The sequence below is a fragment of the Myotis lucifugus genome, unplaced genomic scaffold, assembly GCF_000147115.1.
Source record: "Myotis lucifugus unplaced genomic scaffold, Myoluc2.0 scaffold_234, whole genome shotgun sequence".
NCBI lineage: Eukaryota > Metazoa > Chordata > Mammalia > Chiroptera > Vespertilionidae > Myotis > Myotis lucifugus.
In genome coordinates this window covers 733,410-752,274 of record NW_005871282.1, presented here as the reverse complement: position 1 = coordinate 752,274, position 18,865 = coordinate 733,410, and the positions used below count along the sequence as shown (strand labels likewise).

The window sequence follows — 18,865 nt, the reverse complement described above, 5'->3', positions numbered from 1 at the left end:
CAGCCCCACGTGAGGGCTGGGACTGTAGCCTTCTGCCCACTGGCGTATCCCAAGCAACACAACACACTGGCGTCGCACAGCCACCGGCAGGACTAGTTCAGTCCCTAGCTGCGTGAATACACAGTGGTTGGCGGTGCCTTTCACTCACAGGTTACTCACTGAACCAGCACCTGCAAGCGTGTCTCCCAGCTGCTCTGCTTTCCTTACCATCCCCAGACGTATCCCCCGGAACCGTGAGAACTTGCTTTATGACTCAGTTTACCCTTTCTCCCACCGGCCCTTGAGGACCGACTGCGCCGGGGTCGCCGCGGGGACCTCTTTTGCCTTCTTCACCAGGGGGGCCGATGGGGCCCTGAATGCCATGGGGCCCCTGTTGAAAACAGAAGAGCAGTTACCAGGAAAGGCCATGCAACGAGTAGAGTGGAAAGATCCATCTAATGAAGTCAGTCATACATTCTAAATTACATGAAATGGGCTATCTCCATCCAGAGGGATTACATTCTCATAGTTATTATTTCACACACTTCAGCGTTTTGAGCTGCCCACTGCTCGGCAATGCGTATGTTCTTCTTCTCATTTAAAAAGAAAAAAAATGAGCCCTTACCGGTTCCCCTTTGGGGCCAGCTTCTCCTTTGAAGCCTGGGACTCCTGGGTCGCCCTGAAATGAAAGCATCCTCAGTGGGGAGCACCCTCCCTCCCTCCCTGCCCCCCCCCCGCCCCCGCCCCGTGAGCTGAGTTGGGACTGAGCACTGTCCCTTCTGAAAACCTGACACCATGTGTGTGAATTTTCATAAAACGCAGCAGAATTTGGTAGCAGTTTGTTTGCTTCACACTGTCCTCAAGAGGCTTGTTTTTCAATACTGATTCTTATTTTGCATGCTAGAATAATTACAATTATTTAGCTATTATTCCAATTTGATCATTAAAATGAGAACCAAACAATCACCACTTCTGCAGAAAACCTACTTAGGGTCTATTTTAGGAAATAGATTCGTTCACCCAGAATGGAAATAATTTTATATTTATGTCCAATCTATTGAGAGTTTGACAACTTCTCATAGGGCATTTCATCTCTATGGGGCTTTAGGGTTTTTCTTTGTTCAGGGTTTTATGTATGTGTGTCTTCAAATACCAATTACAGTTTAGGTTTAGGAACCAGATTGCTAAATTGAGAACATGATCAAATGAAATGTGAAGCATCAGCAACCCTCATGTTTTAATAAATCTGTCACCAGCAAAAAGAATTGATCAGCAAAAACCAAATGACTTGGAGCAGAATCTAGAATATTTGTTTTAAGTAGCACTAGAAAAAAGGTTGGCTTCATGTATATATCAAGCTAAAACATATGTAAGCACAAGTTTTCAATCTGTTTAGTTCTTATGGGTGCATCATAATATTTTTCCTAGAAAATAATTTTTAGAAAATATGAAAACTCATTAAATATAATGATATGTTGAAATCTTTCTTCAAGCACCATATGATTTCACTCACATGTGGAACCTAATGAACAAAATAAACTAACAAACAAAATAGAAACAGACTTATAGACACAGAGAACAGACTGACAGCTGTCAGAGGGCCCGGGAGTCAGGGGGCTGGTGAGAAAGGTGAAGGGGTTAAGTAAAAAAAATAAATAAATAAGAAAACACCTCCTGGTCACAGGCAGCAGTGTGGTGACTACCAGAGGGAAGGGAGGAGGGGGAGGGTAGAAGAGGGTGAAGCGGGGGTAAATGCAGATGGAAGGAGACTTGACTTGGGGTGGTGAACTCACGATACAATACACAGATAATGTATAGGGTTTCCCCCCAAAATGTATACACATATTTTGAATAATTATAAAGGCAATATTTATTAAAATATATTTCATTTTCAAAATTGAGCTATCAGCTGTTAAAGTGCATACATTTTGGGGGGGACACTCTGTATTATAGAATTGTATACCTGAAACCTATATAATTGCATTGACAATTGTCACCCCAATAAATTCAATAAAAAAATAAAAATTAAGCCCTGGCGGGTAGCTCGGTTGGAGCATCGTCCCGATATGCCAAGGTTGTAGATTCAATCCCCAGTCAGGGGTCAGGGCACATACAAGAAGCAACCAATAAATGCATAAATAAGTGGAACCACAAATTGATATTATGCTCTCTCTCTCTCTCTCTCTCTCTCTCCAAATTAAAAATTAAAAGAAGAATAACTGTCAAGAAATAGTTGTTGAATCCATTTTTAGTCAAATCATTAGAAGTCCCCATTAAACCGCCACATCGCCCCCCACTGGCTTGCTAATGTTTCTATGATGTTTATTATGCAGCTGCTCGTAAAATTCTGAGTTAGAACATGAAGTTCTGGCCTTACTATTTTACATAAAAACCACTAACATGATGTTCCACTTTGAATTTAAACCTCAACACTCATGTTAGCGTTTGCTCCCACTTTGTAAGACCCCTGTCTTCATTCGCCTCGTTCAGTTACGCCCGGTTTTCACTGCATCTCGTCAGATGCTGTCCCTCTTGGCGGGCTCAGTCCCATTACACCAGCGGCAGCAGCGGTTCTAAAGGACGTTACCGGTTGGCCTCGAATTCCTGGAAGCCCAGTGCTGCCCTGAGGTCCTTGGGATCCGGGGGGCCCTGCCAGGCCAGGGGGCCCAGAGGGGCCTGCAGAACCCTGTCAGAGCGAGAGAGACACCGTGAGCAGAGACCGGAGGAGCCTCCGCCAACGGCCACAGCCCCGTGTCCACTTGACCTTCACGCAACAGAAACGCAGGTGCTCACCGTCGGGCCTTTGGCGCCAGGAGTACCGTCCGTCCCCACTGCGCCCTGAAAGGTACAGGAAAAGTCTATCACACGAGCAGCCATGTCTAGGGGGTCCTCTCAGACGTCTACCATCTCCCAAAGGGGAGACCATAAGTTACCACCCCAAACTCAACGACCATCACAGCATAAAAGTAACTTTGATGACGTTTTCCATCACATAGATGCAGCTGGCGTCACCAGGGAACTTGATCTTCTCCTGAGCTGCAAGCACGCGGTCGGCAGCCAAGCGGGACATGTGAGGGGCTGCCCTTGTGCCCTAGCTGCACACGCCCGGCCTCCGGGCCACCTCGCGGGGCTGGCACTTACCGGGAGGCCCTGCGAGCCCACGGGCCCCGGCGGCCCCGTCTCGCCTCGCTGCCCCTGCGGTCCTTCAGGGCCTCGGGCCCCGGTGGGACCTGCTTCTCCCTAAAGGGGAGCAAAGAGAAACGTCCATTTTAGGAGAATGTCAGCACGGGACGATTCCAAGTAGATTGCGTCCTTGAGTTTCACATTTTACGCCCAGATCTAAGGGGGCTGAGAGCACAGCTCCCTGCAGGGCTGGGCCTGACCTGGGCGTGGCTGCCTGCCCCCCCCCCCCCCCACTTGGGGCAGATGTGGCCGCTAAGGGCAGCCTGGGAGCCGCCTATTCCAACCTAAGGGTGCGGCCCCGAGAGGACACCAATGCAGGGCATGCAGTTAAGTTTTCACTCAGATAAACAGCAACTAATTTTAGTATAAGTTTGTCCCATGAAATATTCGGGACATATTTGTACTAACATTTATACTTCGTTGAACTGAAATTCAAACCTAACTAGGTTTCTGTACTTTACCCGCCATGTTCTGTACCGAGGTATCCCTAATCCTGGCATTCCAGAACTAAAACCCGAAGCTTTAGGGAGCTCATGAGAACCAAGAAACCACATCACTCCCTGCTCAATCCCTGTGGCCCTTCACTGAGATGCAAAGAACTGAGGTGGAGTGTGTTCTTCAGCCGAGACCAGGGCCATGGGAGGCCCTCAGAGGCACAGAGGGTCCTGACCAGGCACAGAAACCCGGGTCTCACGGGGATGCTGGTGAGACAGGGGGCAGTTTTGCTGGGTGTCGGGCTTCACCAGGCAGCTCTCAGGAGCCACGGGCAGCGCTGGCAGCACCCTGTGAGCTGGGTGACCTGTGGCTGCCCCTCTGTGGAGCCCAGTCCTGGGCGCCCTGAGATTCTTCCCTTAACCCTCCAGCTGGGCTCCTGTGAGGGCGGGGGTCTCACGGGAAGGGCAGGGGACTGAGGGCAGGATTAGGACTTCAGGGAGCAGAACAGATATGGGGAACAGAAGGTCCCACCTGCCTGCGCTCAGAGCGAGCTGTCAGTGAAGAAGGGACGGAGAAAAAGGCCAGGGCAGCTCTGGAGAGCAGCTGACCCTGACCCCGACACCGGGGCAGAGGTTACAGGTGGCAGGAGAGGCTTGAACAACTAGACTGGATGCCGCTCACGCTTCAGGGAGTGTCTGACGGGTCAGTGTGGACTGAGTGTGTGTTCGTTTTTGAAGCTCATGTCCAATTCGAGTAGAACGACTAACAAGAAGCAGAGACGAACCGAAGAACGAACATGCCTAAGCCACGGACACAGACAGGCGTGTGGTGAAGGCCTGGGGCGGGCAGGTGTGAGTGGAGGTCAGTGAGAACGAAGGGGACATGTGTAACACGTTCCACAATAAAGACAGTTCCCGAAAAGAAGCAGGGACCTCCCTGAGGGCCTGACCTAAGCGTGTGCACAGATTGTCCCACCTGCTCGCCAACAGCTTCCAGGAGGAGCCAGACGTGAGCAAACGCCCCTCCGAGAGGGAGACAGCGCTGCCAAGGGTGCGAGGGACACAGACGCACTGCGGAGCATGTGGAGGGGGTGATACAGATGTGCTCACGGACTCAGCTAATACAGGGTCACACGCTCCTGCGCACCCTTGAGTTTACTACCCAGAGTGTTGGGGGACACAAACTGTGATCCTCTACAGAGGTAAGTGGCCCCAGCAGAATGCTTCAATCCGTTCCCACAGGGAGTGCCAAACAGCCTCTCAGTCCATCCCTTTAGTGGTCAGGAGGGAGAGGCAGGAGGCGGGGAGGTGAGGGGGGGGGTGGGAGCCCGCATCCTGTGAGAGAACAGCCTGGATGGCCTGACTCACTGCAGACTCTATTGTTTAGAACATTCTGCTGCTTGTTGCCGCCAGGCCCCGTAGCCAAGAGCAGAGCTCCAACTCAGACTCAACTGTTGCCCTTGTAGCTGCCACAGGGTCTGCATCAGGGTCTGAGGCAGCAGGTTCTCTGACACTTGTGTGACTATAAGTTACTCTCTTTGGATTACACATTATTTAGTAATCTCATTTTTACATTTTCTTTATGTTTTCCCTACCGTATGGACACAGAGAATACTCTCCAGTGGTTCTCAACCTTCCTAATGCCGCGACCCTTTAATACAGTTCCTCATGTTGTGGTGACCCCCAACCATAAAATTATTTTCGTTGCTACTTCATAACTGTAATTTTGCTACTGTTATGAATCGTCATGTAAATATCTGATATGCAGGATGGATTTTCATTGTTCTCGACCCACAGGTCGAGAACCGCTGCGTCTAGACTCTTTCCTTAGTTGAGAGCAACCTCCTTGCTCTTCGGTAAATGAAATGACATTCGTCACTTTGGGATTCATGTAATTAAGAGCTAAATATATTAACGCTTTACCTTCATCCCAGGATTTCCTGGAAAACCAGAAGAGCCAGGTATCCCGAGAGGACCCTGTTAACAGAAACCAGAAAAGTGACCGGACATGTATCTTAATCAACATCTAAATAAGTCATCATTTAGTCTTCCACAAAATTCTGTACTTTGACACATAATATAAGAATAATCCACTTAATACTTTGAAATCACAAAAATAATAGTGTATTTTAATATAAGTACCTGCCAACATTGACATGAAATAGTGTCAAATCCTATTATGTCTAATACTCATGTCCACGGGTGTTAAACATAATAGGATCTCCTAGTCGCAGCATAGCAGATCGAGTCAGTAACAACCACAAATTGTTGAAAACAGTTGCTTAAGAAATGTATTTTTGCCCAGATGGTGTGGCCCAGTGGTTGAGCATCAACCTATGAACCAGGTGGTCATGGTTAGATTCCTGGTCAGGGCACATGCCCAGGTTGTGGACTGGATTCCCAGTCGGGGCGGCGGGGGCGGGGGGCGGGCGGCGGTTGCAGGAGGCAGCCAATCAATGATTCTTTCTCATGATTGATGTTTCTCTCTCTCCCTTCTCCCTTCCTCTGAAATAATAATAATAATAATATAAAAAAGAAATGTGTGTTAACCAATTAATAAAGATACTTTTTCGAAAGTTATGTTTTGTACCAAAATCTAGGACTGTCTTTATGAAATGATGCTTAAGAATCCTCTGGATTCTCTAGAGCAGTGGTTATCAACCTTCCTAATGCCGCGACCCTTTAATACAGTTCCTCATGTGGTGGTGACCCCCAACCATAAAATTATTTTCGTTGCTACTTCATAACTATAATTTTGCTACTGTTATGAATCGTAATGTAAATATCTAATATGCAGGATGTATTTTCATTGTTACACATTGAACATAATTAAAGCATAGTGATTCATCACAAAAACAATATGTAATTATATATGTGTTTTCCGATGGTATTAGGCAACCCCTGTGAAAGGGTCGTTTGACCCCCAAAGGGGTCGCGACCCACAGGTTGAGAACCGCTGCTCTAGAGTGAGTATTTTCAGGCTAATAAGAAGCGGATATCTGTCACTACCCCACACCTGGGAAGGGTGCATAGAGTTTAAACCAATGACTTAAAGGCTGGATTGAAAGCATCTAGCACAGGAGGAATTCCATTCTAGGCTATCTTGGTTCTTCTTTTAAGAACCATTAGCTTTTAATCCCACCACTTTTGTGTTTTAAAAAACCCTTTTTAACTATAGTTACTTTGTTGCCTTTTTATGAGTAACAAGGAAGAAAAGACCCCAAAGGCAAATAATTTCAAATCTGATTTGCCCTCCGAGCATCTCCTGAGCTCGCCATGGTCTCCATCCGCCCAGCGATGGGCCATGCCGTGTTCTTGCTCATTTACATATCCCTGTGCCAAGACTTAGCTTGGGAGTCGTTCCTCTTTAAGTTCCTGGGCATCTTTCTCCAGCTTCAGGTGTATTTTCTCCTCAGCGTCCCCAAACCTCAAGTCATAGTCTATGTGACAGCAGTTAGCAATGGCCGTAGCTACTATATTAACGTCTCTCTCCCTTGGCAGACAAGTCCGCGTTCAAGGACAAGTACTGTGTGTTTACCATCTTTTATTCCAGGTGACTGGGCGCAGTAGGCGCTCTGTAACGTTAGCGAGTGTGAAAGTAGAAAAATGCAGAGTGAATATGAAAATAATAAAACTCACCATCGGCCCGGGTTTTCCTGGCATACCATGTGCACCTCGTTGTCCCTAATCAGGAGAAAAAGAGACGGGATTCACTCTATTTGCTCATGACTCATTTGCTTTATAAAAATTTCCATGTTACAAATTAAAGAATAAATATTAACTAACAACAAACTTAACTGAGTTAATAGAAATAAAAACACACATTTACACAACACTGGTAAAGTAGAAATAAACCCATCTATCCGTACAGCAATGAGAAAGAGAAGATTGAAAGGAATGAAACTGATGAAAATCATTCTTTTTACTTGAATGTGTCACCATCTCTCAAATTAGATCAAAGTCAGTGGAATTTTGAACATCTCTTTACAGGCATATTAATGCAGAGGAGGAATGCACTACTTGTAAAAATAAAAATAAAATAAAATGAATGGCACGCACACACCAGGAGATTAAGTAGCAGTGAACACTGTGGGTGGCCCCAGGTCCCTCTCTGCTGCTGGAAGCGGTGAGCTGAGGGCTCACAGTGGTCCCCCGGGCTGCCCTCAGCGAGGAGAGCTTAGCTCTCCCAGGGCTGTGCCCCTCCCGTGCCCAGCACCGGGTACAGAGCGACCCACCTAAGGGTGAGGAGCCCTCCCCACTGCACAGCTCCCATGACCGAGGACTCTCGGAGCCAGGTTCCGGCAGTTGTAACACCAGTTACTTTCTCCCTCTGACAAACCTGGTTCTTTTACTCCTTCTCCACAATGTAGCATCTGAAAGCCGCCCCAGGATTTCCTGCACACAGTCTGCTATGATGCTAGTTTCTGGGAAACCAGACCTAAGACTTCCATAGCACTGGAGCCGGAAGGAGCCTAAGGTAGACTCTCAGATGGGATTTGGGACTCCTCACTGACCACGTGGCGGTAGAGAGAGCGTAGAGCGTGGGCCGCCCGCACGCTGTGGTGATGCAGTAGGATCCTCTCCAGGCATGCACTGCGTGGGCCGCCCGGGCATGGAAATGGGCTGTGGGTGCAGCAGCTCAGGCATGTGACAAGTTTTAGGGGGAAGAGCGATTACAAGTTGATGGCACTGCATGGGTCTTACTGAGTGAATCCAGCAAGTGAAAGGCTGATGGCGATTAATCAATATGAGGCTCTTTGGCAGCATTTAAAAATACTGCCATCTTCTACAGCCAGGGTGGGGGAGCTGAAGCTCAAACCCATGACGTAATGATAGAGGTTTGAAAGCTCTTGAGGGGTTTAATTCTAAACATGTTTCGGCTCCTAGGCCATGATCGGAGGCCTGGACTGGAAGGCATGGGCCTTGGCGTGGGCATGGGAACATCTGAAGAACTTTGCAGTCTCGGCACCTGGCAGCCCATGGGCCTGCAGACTGGCCCGTCCCTGCTTCTAACCGCGCGTGCTTCCTCCTTGCTCACAGGAGCCTCTGCTCTCCCCGACAGCACATGCCGCCGCCGCCACCACCACCTGCCTCACCCTCCGGCCGTCAGACCTATAACCAGCACAAAGTCACAAGCGAGGGGCTTGAGGGGAGACTACACACCAACAGGAGCCACCGGTTCCCTGCATCATGCAGAAGCGGGTCCAAAGGCACAGCCGAGAGGGACACCATGCAAAGCCTGGGAACGTGAACGGTGGGGAGGGAGCACTCCTCCCAGGACCCACATTCACACCTGGTGAGGCCCTGGGAGATGGTGCTCACAGGGGAGGCGATTTTCAGAGAACAGCGAGGCCCCCACGGAGCCGGAAATGCCACCGCTGCCGTGGCAGACGGCAGAGGACGCACAGAGAGCGGACACTAGATGGGACGTCCCGAGGGCGACACTGACTGTTTCCACATCTCCAGGGGGCCCTCTGCTTCCCGAGGGGCCAGGAATGGCCGGGGGGGGTCTCACTCCCCACACCAGGGCTCCGGCACCTTTGAGAAGCTAAAGGGTGGTTGTCCTCTGGGGTAACAGGAGGGGGTGCTGAGGGCCCTAACACTGATGGGGACCAAGTCAGCATAATGGAGGCCGGGTGGCAGTCCCTCACTGTCAGAAGCCAAGTGGGGGCGGTGCAATGAACTGCAAGTCTGCAATGTTAGCAAGTGCAGCCGGGCCCTCCGCGAGCTGTAGAGGGCGTCAGGGGGATAGGCCCCCACCGAGGCCTGAGGTACAGGGACACACAGCAAGGGCATTTCCCAGGCTGTACCTTTAAAACAGACCAGGAGACTCGTATCAACGAAAGGGTGCATTCACTGCACTGACAGACTGTGATGAACATAACATAAGGATGCTTGAAAGGATGCTTAGTGTATAATAAGCGCTTGATAATGTCACCTGTTAGTATAATGTTATTACTGTTCCAAAGCGTATGCTTTTCCATGGGTTATAGCCCATGCTGTTGTATGTTTTCACTGTTTTCTTAACTTCTGTGTTAAAATAAATTGGCAGCAAATGTATTGTAAGATGTGAACATTCAGAGAAGCTAGGTGAAGGCTACATGGGAACTCTACCCTATCTTTGCAACTTCCCTGTAAACCTAAATTTATTCCAAAAGAAAAAGGAAAACATTTAAAAGTAGGCAACCAGCATTGCTATTCTCATTTTAAATGCATATTCAGTAAAGCATCACAGAGTGGGGCACACATACTTACCGGAGCACCCTGCGGCCCAAGCCTGCCTCTCTCTCCCGGCATTCCCCTGGGACCCTGTAGATAAGAGAGAAAACATCCCTTGAAGCATCGAATGTAAACTCTAGGACAACTTGATTACCCTCCTCAAAACAACTGAGACTCCATATACTTGGCTACCAAGCAACAGTATTTCTTGGGGTTTGAAAAACTCTACCTGTGGAGATATATAATCTACCACCTCTTACCTAAATAGACTTCACTTAATCTAGTTCTAATGGGCTGCATCTCAAATCTGATTTGATCACTGAGTACAGAAAAAAATAATACTGAGGGCGCTCACAGTGAAGGAAAATACTGAAATGCGGGAAGACTCTCCTACTTGAAGGATGCGATTGTCAGAGTGTGCTTGCCTATCAGATGATAAGCAAGTGACTTCACTAGCAAACGTTATCATGTCTTTCCGTTTGTTTCATTCAAACATTCTCTTACTAAAATCTAAAAAGCAAGTAAATAACAAAGAATTAAACGAATACTCACCATAGGACCCATGGCACCCATTGGGCCAGTAGGACCGGCTTCACCCTACAGCAGAAATGACATCACATGACAATATGAGGAACCTCCATCGACAGTCACATCATTTTGCTCCACATGCGTATCATTCCAAACACGTATTTTCAAAATGGGCGTTTGAAGGGCATTCGAAGGACCTCAAAAGTCTATTGAATTACGTTTTCTCAAAATGCAATAAAAATTCCATTCCTACAGAAATAAGTCTAAAGTAAAATTGGGGATTTAAACAAGATGGATGGGACCATCATCCACAGTCACATTAATCAGCATCAGAACTACCTGTGTCTAGTAATACTTTAGGCGATGTAACACTTCACAAAGTAGACACTGACGGTAGCATTTCTTTAATTTCTGGAATAGGAAGCTTAGAAATAACAAATTTGAAGCCAAAGGTCTTTGCACATGTGACTCTCAGGGGACTTCCCCCTGGAGAGTCCTCTGCAGTCCTGCTGCTCTCCCTCCCTCTGGAAGCACAAGTAAACGTGGGGAAGAACAAGGGCCCGAAGGCCCAGAATTAAAGGCCGCTAAGTGGCGGGGATAACGGACCACCTGAGCCTCTGTGAGCTCAGAGAAGAAGAGCGAGTGTGTTAGAAGGTGGATGATGGTGCCACATGTCATAGGGACACAGTCTCCTTCCTACACCGGGAGGGACCCAGAGCCACAGGGGCTGTGCTTGGTGGCAAAGCCAGGGCTCAGCATGTGTCCCGGTAAATCTACCGCCAGTCGTCTGTGAAAAGGTACGTTTATCTACGTAACTGCTCACTGCCTATACTCCTCTTCCCTCCAGAATGACTTAGGGGTTCTGGGAGGCGTTTGGCACTTGACACACAACCAAAATGCTATCGTGAGGTTACACTGAGGCATCAGACAATCACCTTGGAACCGGTTGCTCCAACTTCACCTTTAGGGCCTTCAAGACCTTTATGTCCCTAAAAAGAAAAATACAAATTTGTATTTTACTGTGTTTTTTTCTTTTCAGATGCATAAAAGCAGCAAACATAAGCTTACAGAAAGTGCCTGATGAAAATGGATCTCAAATTTAAAGTTGTTACTCAAAATGTTTCCAAATTCTCAACATTTTTTAAAAGAATATTAGTTTCCCCTTTAAAATAATGTTTTCAACAAGCAATGTTCTAACCTTTCAAATTTTTTTACTTCATAGAAATTTAATCTATAGCTATAGATAAAGAACTTACAAGAAAATAGTTATAGAGTTTAAATAGTTATCAAATATGGGTTATATCCAGGGATAATATTCAAATTATCTAATAACTAGTGATTAGCAAGTATTCTAATCAGAAATTCAACCACTCAAAACAGAGGCCTGTCAGTGTATACTGAGTAAATACCAGCCAAGCTTTCAGATAGATAGATAGATAGATAGATAGATAGATAGATAGATAGATAGATAGATAGATGATAGATAAATTTCTATACAAGATGGGGCAAAAGTAGGTTTAAGTTATCTGTATGGAAACGAATACAATAATTGATAAATAAGAATGCAGGAAGTAACTGTGTTTCACGTCCTCAGGCTGTAAGCCTCCTTTTGCCCCACCTGTATATGTACATGGTATAACGGCTGCGCGTTATCTGGAGTTATAAAGAGAGGAGCAACCTACAGCCTCCACGTCTGGGCTGACGGCCCTAGATTAGCGCCCTGGTTCGGGTCTGCACTTATTCCTCTACAGAGCAGTTGCCTATTTTCCTAACCAAAGCCCTTCTGAGCCTGAAGCTGAAAGCCATAGAGGCTCCCATTCATCACCGTCTTCTCTTGCAGCACAGTGTTCAGTGCGAGGTAAGACTCACAGTGTGTCTACAGGCTCAAATGAAATGCAGAAGAAATGTAAGAGCCGGTCACTTTAGGGACCTCGGAGGCTGCAAAACCACAGCCATTGCGGACAACTGAGACGCGGGCTTGTCCAGATTTAAGGCAATGCCCCCAGGCCCTGCCCAGCCGCCCCAGCCTCTGCAAGGGTTGACTTACGCGGTGGCCCTTCAGGCCTGGCAGCCCGGGCGCCCCGGGAAATCCTCTGGCTCCCTGTGGGGGACATAAGGCATTTCAGAGTCACTAATAAGAATAGGAAATTGCTTAATACACATTTTCCCTAAAAAAATACCTGGTACCTAGTTTTTCACCAACAAACCAGAGAAGAAAAAGGAGCAGTATACATTTACCTATCAAAATACACGGAGGGGATCAAAGATTAAAACTGTCCGAAATGGAAGCATGACTTACAGCGACATCGGTTCATGCCAGGTACTGACTTGATGACATTTTCAAGATTTCAAATTACATCACTGTGTTATTAACAAAACAAGCAAAAACAAACAACAAAACAGCCTCAGTCACATACCTAGTGTCTGACCCAACTAGGTCAGCGACAGGAAGGAAATTAGGAGGAAAACTGTGATTTTCTTTCTTTACATGCGCTTTGTTTGGGGTGAAAGAAAAAATGCATTTGTAGCAAACCAATGTGTTTTATTTCCCCTACCTCTTAAATATCGCGAGTGGGATATAAGAAAGATTATATTAAAATGAATAAACAGAAAATATTTTAAAGTAACATGATAGAAAGAAGCTGGTGGGTTGGTAATGGTTTAAAAAACGAATCAAGGAAATAAAATATCCAACAGAAAGGAAAGTCAACAAATACAGAAAGAATGGGCTGGCTCAGGAATTCCTTAATGTCTGTTAATTTTAGGCATCCGTTACCTAAGCATATCACATTTTTTTAAAAAGGAAATCATACAAAAAATGAAATGCAAATGGTAAGACTTTTGAAATGATGCTTGAAACTGTTCGCTCAGACGCTCTTGAAGCAGAGAAGGACCAGGACTGACTGGTTCACTCTCATTCCCGTGTTAATTGGACTCTGACGTGAAGCCATGAGCACTGCCAGCAGCCGGCTGAGCACTCGATAGCATGGACTGATGTTATCAATGACCAATTATTAGCATGGATCTGCATATCCCTGGCACTAAGCCTTATGCCTGCCCGTGGGCATCCAATGACTAATCATTGACTAAACAACAGAGGGAAGAAATGGTTTAATATTTCTTTTAACACTTGAAGCGCTTTCCCAAGCTTTTAAGGAACTTCTCTGACACCAGCACAATCTTACACAGAGAGCAGCATCCATCTGTTTGCGTTATCGCCTTCACTTACTGTTAAGTAAATCAATGCATAAATAACTCAATAAATGAACTTTATATGATGAAAGCAAAGCCATCATTCCTCTGGGACCGCTGCAGGACGCTTCTGTAGCGGGGGGGGGGGGGGGGCTGCTATCACAGTAAGGACACATCAGACCATTGCTCTCTGAACAAATACAAGTTCCATTCATTCCTCTGTGACACAGCCCTGCCAGGAATCCCTTCTTTTAAGAACTCCCTGGAAGTGTGTCCACTGGAATGCGCCCCTTACTGAGGTCCCCCCCTCCCTCCTGAGCAGGAAACTCGGTCCACATCCCTCCGAGACCCCAGGGAGATTCCTAGCTCCGCTGTTTCAAACCGCCCCTGAGCTTCGGGGATTTGGCCCGTTGCAAGGGCATTCCCGTGTGACTGCATCTCTACTGGACAAGGAATTGAGCCAGATGTGCGAGAGCTCATTGAGTTTCCTCATCCTGCTGACCGAGGCTGTCATCACACCCACTCCAGGTCGTTGCTCTGCATAGCAGAGCGCATCTGGGCCCTGCTGGCTGGGCCCTTCCCCCGGGCAGGGTCCCGCACGGGGGCCGTGGGAGAGGGCGCAGGGCAGTGCGCACCAGGACAGGCTGACACGCTACACACATCTGTGCTCATGACTAAACCCTGCCTGTGTCCGCGCTGACTTTCCAGGATGCAGGGGGAGGAGGGGAGAGCAGGCAGCTGGGAACCGGGTTTATATTGAAACTAAAGAGCCCTTAGAGCTCTGTAAATTCCCTTGAAAAAAACAGCATTCATTGTTTTTTAAAAAAAATCCTAGTTTTGAACCTCATCCATTTTCAGAAAGTCAATTGGCAGGGACTCAGTATTGTTGGATGTGCTGAGCAGTAGGAACATTTGGAAATGATACAAAATCTACTAAGTGGGAGGCCACGTCAGCTTAGGGACGTTGCACAGGGAGCAGTCTAAGGGCAGGGAGGCTGGAGGACTCGCTGGCTTATCACCCCTAATTGTCCCCACTGCCCGCGTAGCACCTCGACGGGGAGGGGGAGGGCCTATGGGAACAACGTGCGTGCGGACAGCAAGGCGGGTCAGTGCGCCAAGCGAGGCAGATCCTCCATCCTGGCGGGGGCGGCCAGGGCCCTGGGCCAGAGGGAGCCCGGGCAGAGGAGGGCAGCTGTGCTGGGAGAGCTGTGACCAGTGCATCTTCTCATAAGGTCTCAGGGCCCAGAGGCCGGTCCAGAATTCCAGCCAACGTTAGGGTTTGCCGAGCAGCCAACAGGCCGCCTGTCCACCAGGCGTGTCCCTGGCGCAGGAAGAACGCCAGGGAGTTCTCTATCCAGCTGTGGGTTCCAGCATGGGAACAGCACAGAACGAACATGTCAGGGAGATGAACGCGGACCCACGGGTGGAGACGCTGTGATATGTGCCTTATGAGACCGTCCTTGCGGGCGTTAGGCCCCCAGCTCTGGGAGGGTGGGAGTGAGCTCGCCATCAGCCTGGCAGATGCCCGCTCCGCGGGGACCCGGGTCACATGGGCAGAGAGAGGCGAGCTCACGTGCGTGCTCTGTGTCGCTAAGAACAGACTTACCGGAGACCCCGAGAAGCCCACCTCACCAGGACTCCCATTTCTCCCGGGTTCGCCCTTTAGGGAAAGCAGAGAAGCAAAGCAGGTTAGAATGTTCTCCTGGGAGGCGAGGTGACAAAGCGACTGCAGATAAAACGTCTCCTCAGAAAGACTGTGCCCAATGCCCACATGCACCCCCGGGCGCGACGTCCGACGGGGTCCACTCTAGACGTCAGCTGTGAGGTTCCACCAATTTATCCAGAAGCAGCAATGACACCGGAGATGCTGGGCCACCTTAGCCCGCATGTCATCAACATCAAAGTTCACCACGTGCGGAGACATGCATGCGGCACTGAATTCAGCGGTGTTTCTTAAAACACCTCTTGCCATTTCTTTTCTTGTTATAAAAAATATTAAGAACGGCCAGAGATGTGTTCCTTATGGCCAAATTCAGTGTAATCTGCTTAACCAAGTCACATGACACACAACGGGAAAATATTTACTTAGTTTAGTGTCCCTTGGCCTATCCATAGTTTTATCCTCAACTTTGGTACAAAGAATCCAGAAAAGCAGAGCTGTCATTGCATCCTGCTCTTTGATCAGTTTTTAATGTTAAAATCTGAAGTTGAGCCTTAACTTTAATTAAAGATCCAACTGAAGAAATAATTTTTTCAGCATCAGAGAGCAATGCTGACCCTGCCCTCCTAATGCGTGTAAAATCCACTCAATGATGACCTGATAATGATGGCTTCGCCATCAGCGCATAGCCTGTCCCTGCAGATCACTGCACAGTCCCATGGGAAACCCTATGGAAAACCTGGAGAATGCAGGGCAGGGACAGCGCCTCACAATACCAAAGGAAGAGCACTCTTAGGTTTTGTGAAATCCTCCTCTGAGCTCTCATTGATTGACATGAATGGAGGCTGAAGTGGGGAAATGGAGTGGGAATGGACGAGTGACATTCATGGTGACACTGCCACTCCTCAGCCCCCTCAGCCCCCTCCTCTCCCCTCAGCCCCCTCAGCCCCCCTCAGCCCCCTCCTTCCTCCTGTACCCCCTCCTCCCCCCTCCTCCCTCCTCTACCCCCTCAGCCCCCACGTACATCTTCACCGGGTTTCCCGGGAGGGCCCTCTGGTCCGCGAGCACCAATCGGACCCTAAGAACAAAACACAGGGGAACAGAGAAGGCTTACCTATATTTACCTGCGCCCACCGATGATGCAAGCCAAAATATTGTTGAAACAAGTAAAAAAACAGAAAGTAGCTTTATCAATATTCTGAATGTTATGTTGTGTCCCTCAGATTATGTGCTCAGCAGGAAGAAGTTTAATTTCACAAACGCAAACATCGCAGCACTGTTGGCTGACCACGTTCAAAGTTTCCAAATTTAAATACAGTGGGGCCTTGACTTACGAGTTTAATTCGTTCAGAGACCGAGCTCGTTAAGGAGCTCGTTAAGGAGCTCGTTAACTCAAATTACTCTATCAACTCAATGCAAAAAATCCGAGACAGCTGGTATCTCAAAAAACTCGTTAGTCGGGACACTCGTAAGTCAAGGCCCCACTGTACTCTGCCACAGGGAACGTGGTCACACACAGCCCTAACGCAGGCCCCTCGCGGGCTGTGACTTCCTGCTGCAGGAGTGACGAGCTGGTGAATGAACAGCGGGGACACCATTTATGTGGAGCTGTGTCTCACGGGCCTGCGTGCTGGCGTGACATTTACCATCGGTCCGGGCTCCCCAGGCTCCCCGGGAGGTCCTGCAGGGCCTACACCGCCCTGAAATGAGAACAAAGTACAGAGAAGTTATCGACAAACCACAGGAGGAGTCCTGAGTCCTGCACCCCCTGAGGTGCCGTGCAGCGGCTCCAACCACTGGGGCACCACTCCCGCCACGGGACTGGGTGAGTTGCTTACTCGGCCACAACTCCATGAGGTTTTTAATCTGTGACATAGAATAATATGGCACCCACTTCATTAGGCTTTTATATCTCTTTAGGTCATTAATGCACAGTGAGAACCTAGACTAGTGCTGGCAAGTGTTCATCAATGGTAGTTATCTCCTTCCTCCTTCTCCTCCTCTTCTTCCTCCTCCTCCTTCTCCTCTTCCTCCTCCTTCTTCTCCTCCTCCTCTTCCTCCTCCTCCTTCTCCTCCTCTTCCTCCTCCTCCTTCTCCTCCTCCCTTCTTCTTCCGCCTCCACTTTTTCCTCTCCTCCTCCTCCTCCCTTCTCCTACTCCTTCCTACTGGTCCTACTCGTTCCTCTTCATCAAAGACAACTATGTTTTCTATTCACCAATGGGAGAGACATAAAAAAGCTTAAAGTGAAACTCCATACCCATAATAATGACAGTATGGTATCATTGACTGAGACAAGAATTCTTTTTTCTTTCTTTCTTTGGAAAAATTATGTTCTACTGCCTGACAACTCACTACAAAAACTAAAACAGCTCCACACCGTTATTTAGCTGGTGTGTGACAGGCTGCAGGAAAGCGGGCAGTGGTGTATTCTGTTAAAGCTTCCACGCGTGGTCGCCGTGGCTGCTGTTTCTAACAATACCCTAGGCCTTCCCTCTGTGGTCTGATTCCACAGCCTCAGGGCTGGCACACAACCGACTACGAGCATCATCATCCGGACGGGTTATTTCAGAAGCAAGGGCACAGAAAATGCTTTGTACAGGAGGGCAGTCTCATAAAGGAGCCAGACAATAAGACTTTAGCCCCATCCACAACTTTGCAAATCATGCTGCATGTTTCTAAGGAAGTAAAGATTAACTGAATTCAACCCAGTCAGTGTCAAGGCCAGCGGAAGCAGCCATGCCACAGAGGCCTCATTTCGATGTGTTTCTCTCCGTGAGACAGGATGGAATTTAATTACAAAAAGACTTACTTGCTGCCCTTGTAGACCTTGAGGTCCCCTGGGGCCAACAGGACCCTAAAAGCAAGTGAGAGGAAAAGTTACACACTCTTCATGACAATTAGGTCAAACATTTAAAAAATGCGGCGTTGGCTTTAGAGTCTGGAGAAGAGAGGCGTGGGCAGCGGGGATGAAGGCTCCAGCTGTGTCCTCTGGAATGCGGCTACGTCCAGGGAGACGGGAGCAGGTGCCCCGGAGGGGGGGGGGGGGGTCATACACTCTGTGGGTCCCAAAGAGAAGGCAGGACACGCCTGTGCCCGGGGGCCTGTCACAGGGAACATCTGAGACGGGAGGTCCCACAGGCCCAGAGCCTTGTCCCGCGCCCAGCGCTGCAACCTGCAGCCGGTGCCGCATCACCTGCAGGCACCAGTCAGACTGAGGCTCATGAAACGCCAACAATAATGACCAGGTTATTTCAAAGGTGAACTTAGAACTATCGGGGGGAGGGGCCGAGTTTTCTGGATGATTTCCCTTTTTCTTAACGTCCTCGTCGAGTTCCCTCACAGGCTCTCACTGTTCATTTAAACATGAGGTGAGTCACGGAGTCATAAACACGGGAAGGAAAGGGAAACGCAATTTTAAAAAATTGGTTAATAAACACCTATACAACTTCTTAAATGTCACATTTTAAAAAGTAAAATCAATGAAATCAAAATCAAGCTTGTTCTTGTGGTAAAAAGTTAATTTTTTTTTTTGGTTTTGAATTGCTCGGATTATTAGCTAGTAAGAAAATGAAAGTTTCATTACAAAAATAAATGCATATGTTATTTAAACTTCAAATGGACCCCCAACACATATATTTCAGAAAATTATCCCAAGATAATCACTGAATGA

The 18,865-nt window shown here is 48.0% G+C and overlaps 1 protein-coding gene across 1 annotated transcript in view; it reads right to left on the bottom strand.

Moving 5' to 3' along the window:
• The window catches only part of COL5A2 (collagen type V alpha 2 chain), an 89,595-nt gene that overhangs the window by 33,978 nt on the left and 36,752 nt on the right, over positions 1 to 18,865 (bottom strand). Inside the window, exons 9-23 of the mRNA XM_023762115.1 lie at positions 18,005 to 18,049; positions 16,842 to 16,895; positions 16,220 to 16,273; positions 15,142 to 15,195; positions 12,391 to 12,444; positions 11,279 to 11,332; positions 10,368 to 10,412; positions 9,852 to 9,905; positions 7,236 to 7,280; positions 5,520 to 5,573; positions 3,121 to 3,219; positions 2,773 to 2,817; positions 2,567 to 2,665; positions 605 to 658; positions 263 to 370 (exon numbers count right to left, since the gene is read on the bottom strand). Coding sequence (XP_023617883.1) covers positions 263 to 370; positions 605 to 658; positions 2,567 to 2,665; positions 2,773 to 2,817; positions 3,121 to 3,219; positions 5,520 to 5,573; positions 7,236 to 7,280; positions 9,852 to 9,905; positions 10,368 to 10,412; positions 11,279 to 11,332; positions 12,391 to 12,444; positions 15,142 to 15,195; positions 16,220 to 16,273; positions 16,842 to 16,895; positions 18,005 to 18,049 — 918 coding nt within the window. The remainder of the gene's footprint in view (positions 1 to 262; positions 371 to 604; positions 659 to 2,566; positions 2,666 to 2,772; positions 2,818 to 3,120; positions 3,220 to 5,519; positions 5,574 to 7,235; positions 7,281 to 9,851; positions 9,906 to 10,367; positions 10,413 to 11,278; positions 11,333 to 12,390; positions 12,445 to 15,141; positions 15,196 to 16,219; positions 16,274 to 16,841; positions 16,896 to 18,004; positions 18,050 to 18,865) is intronic.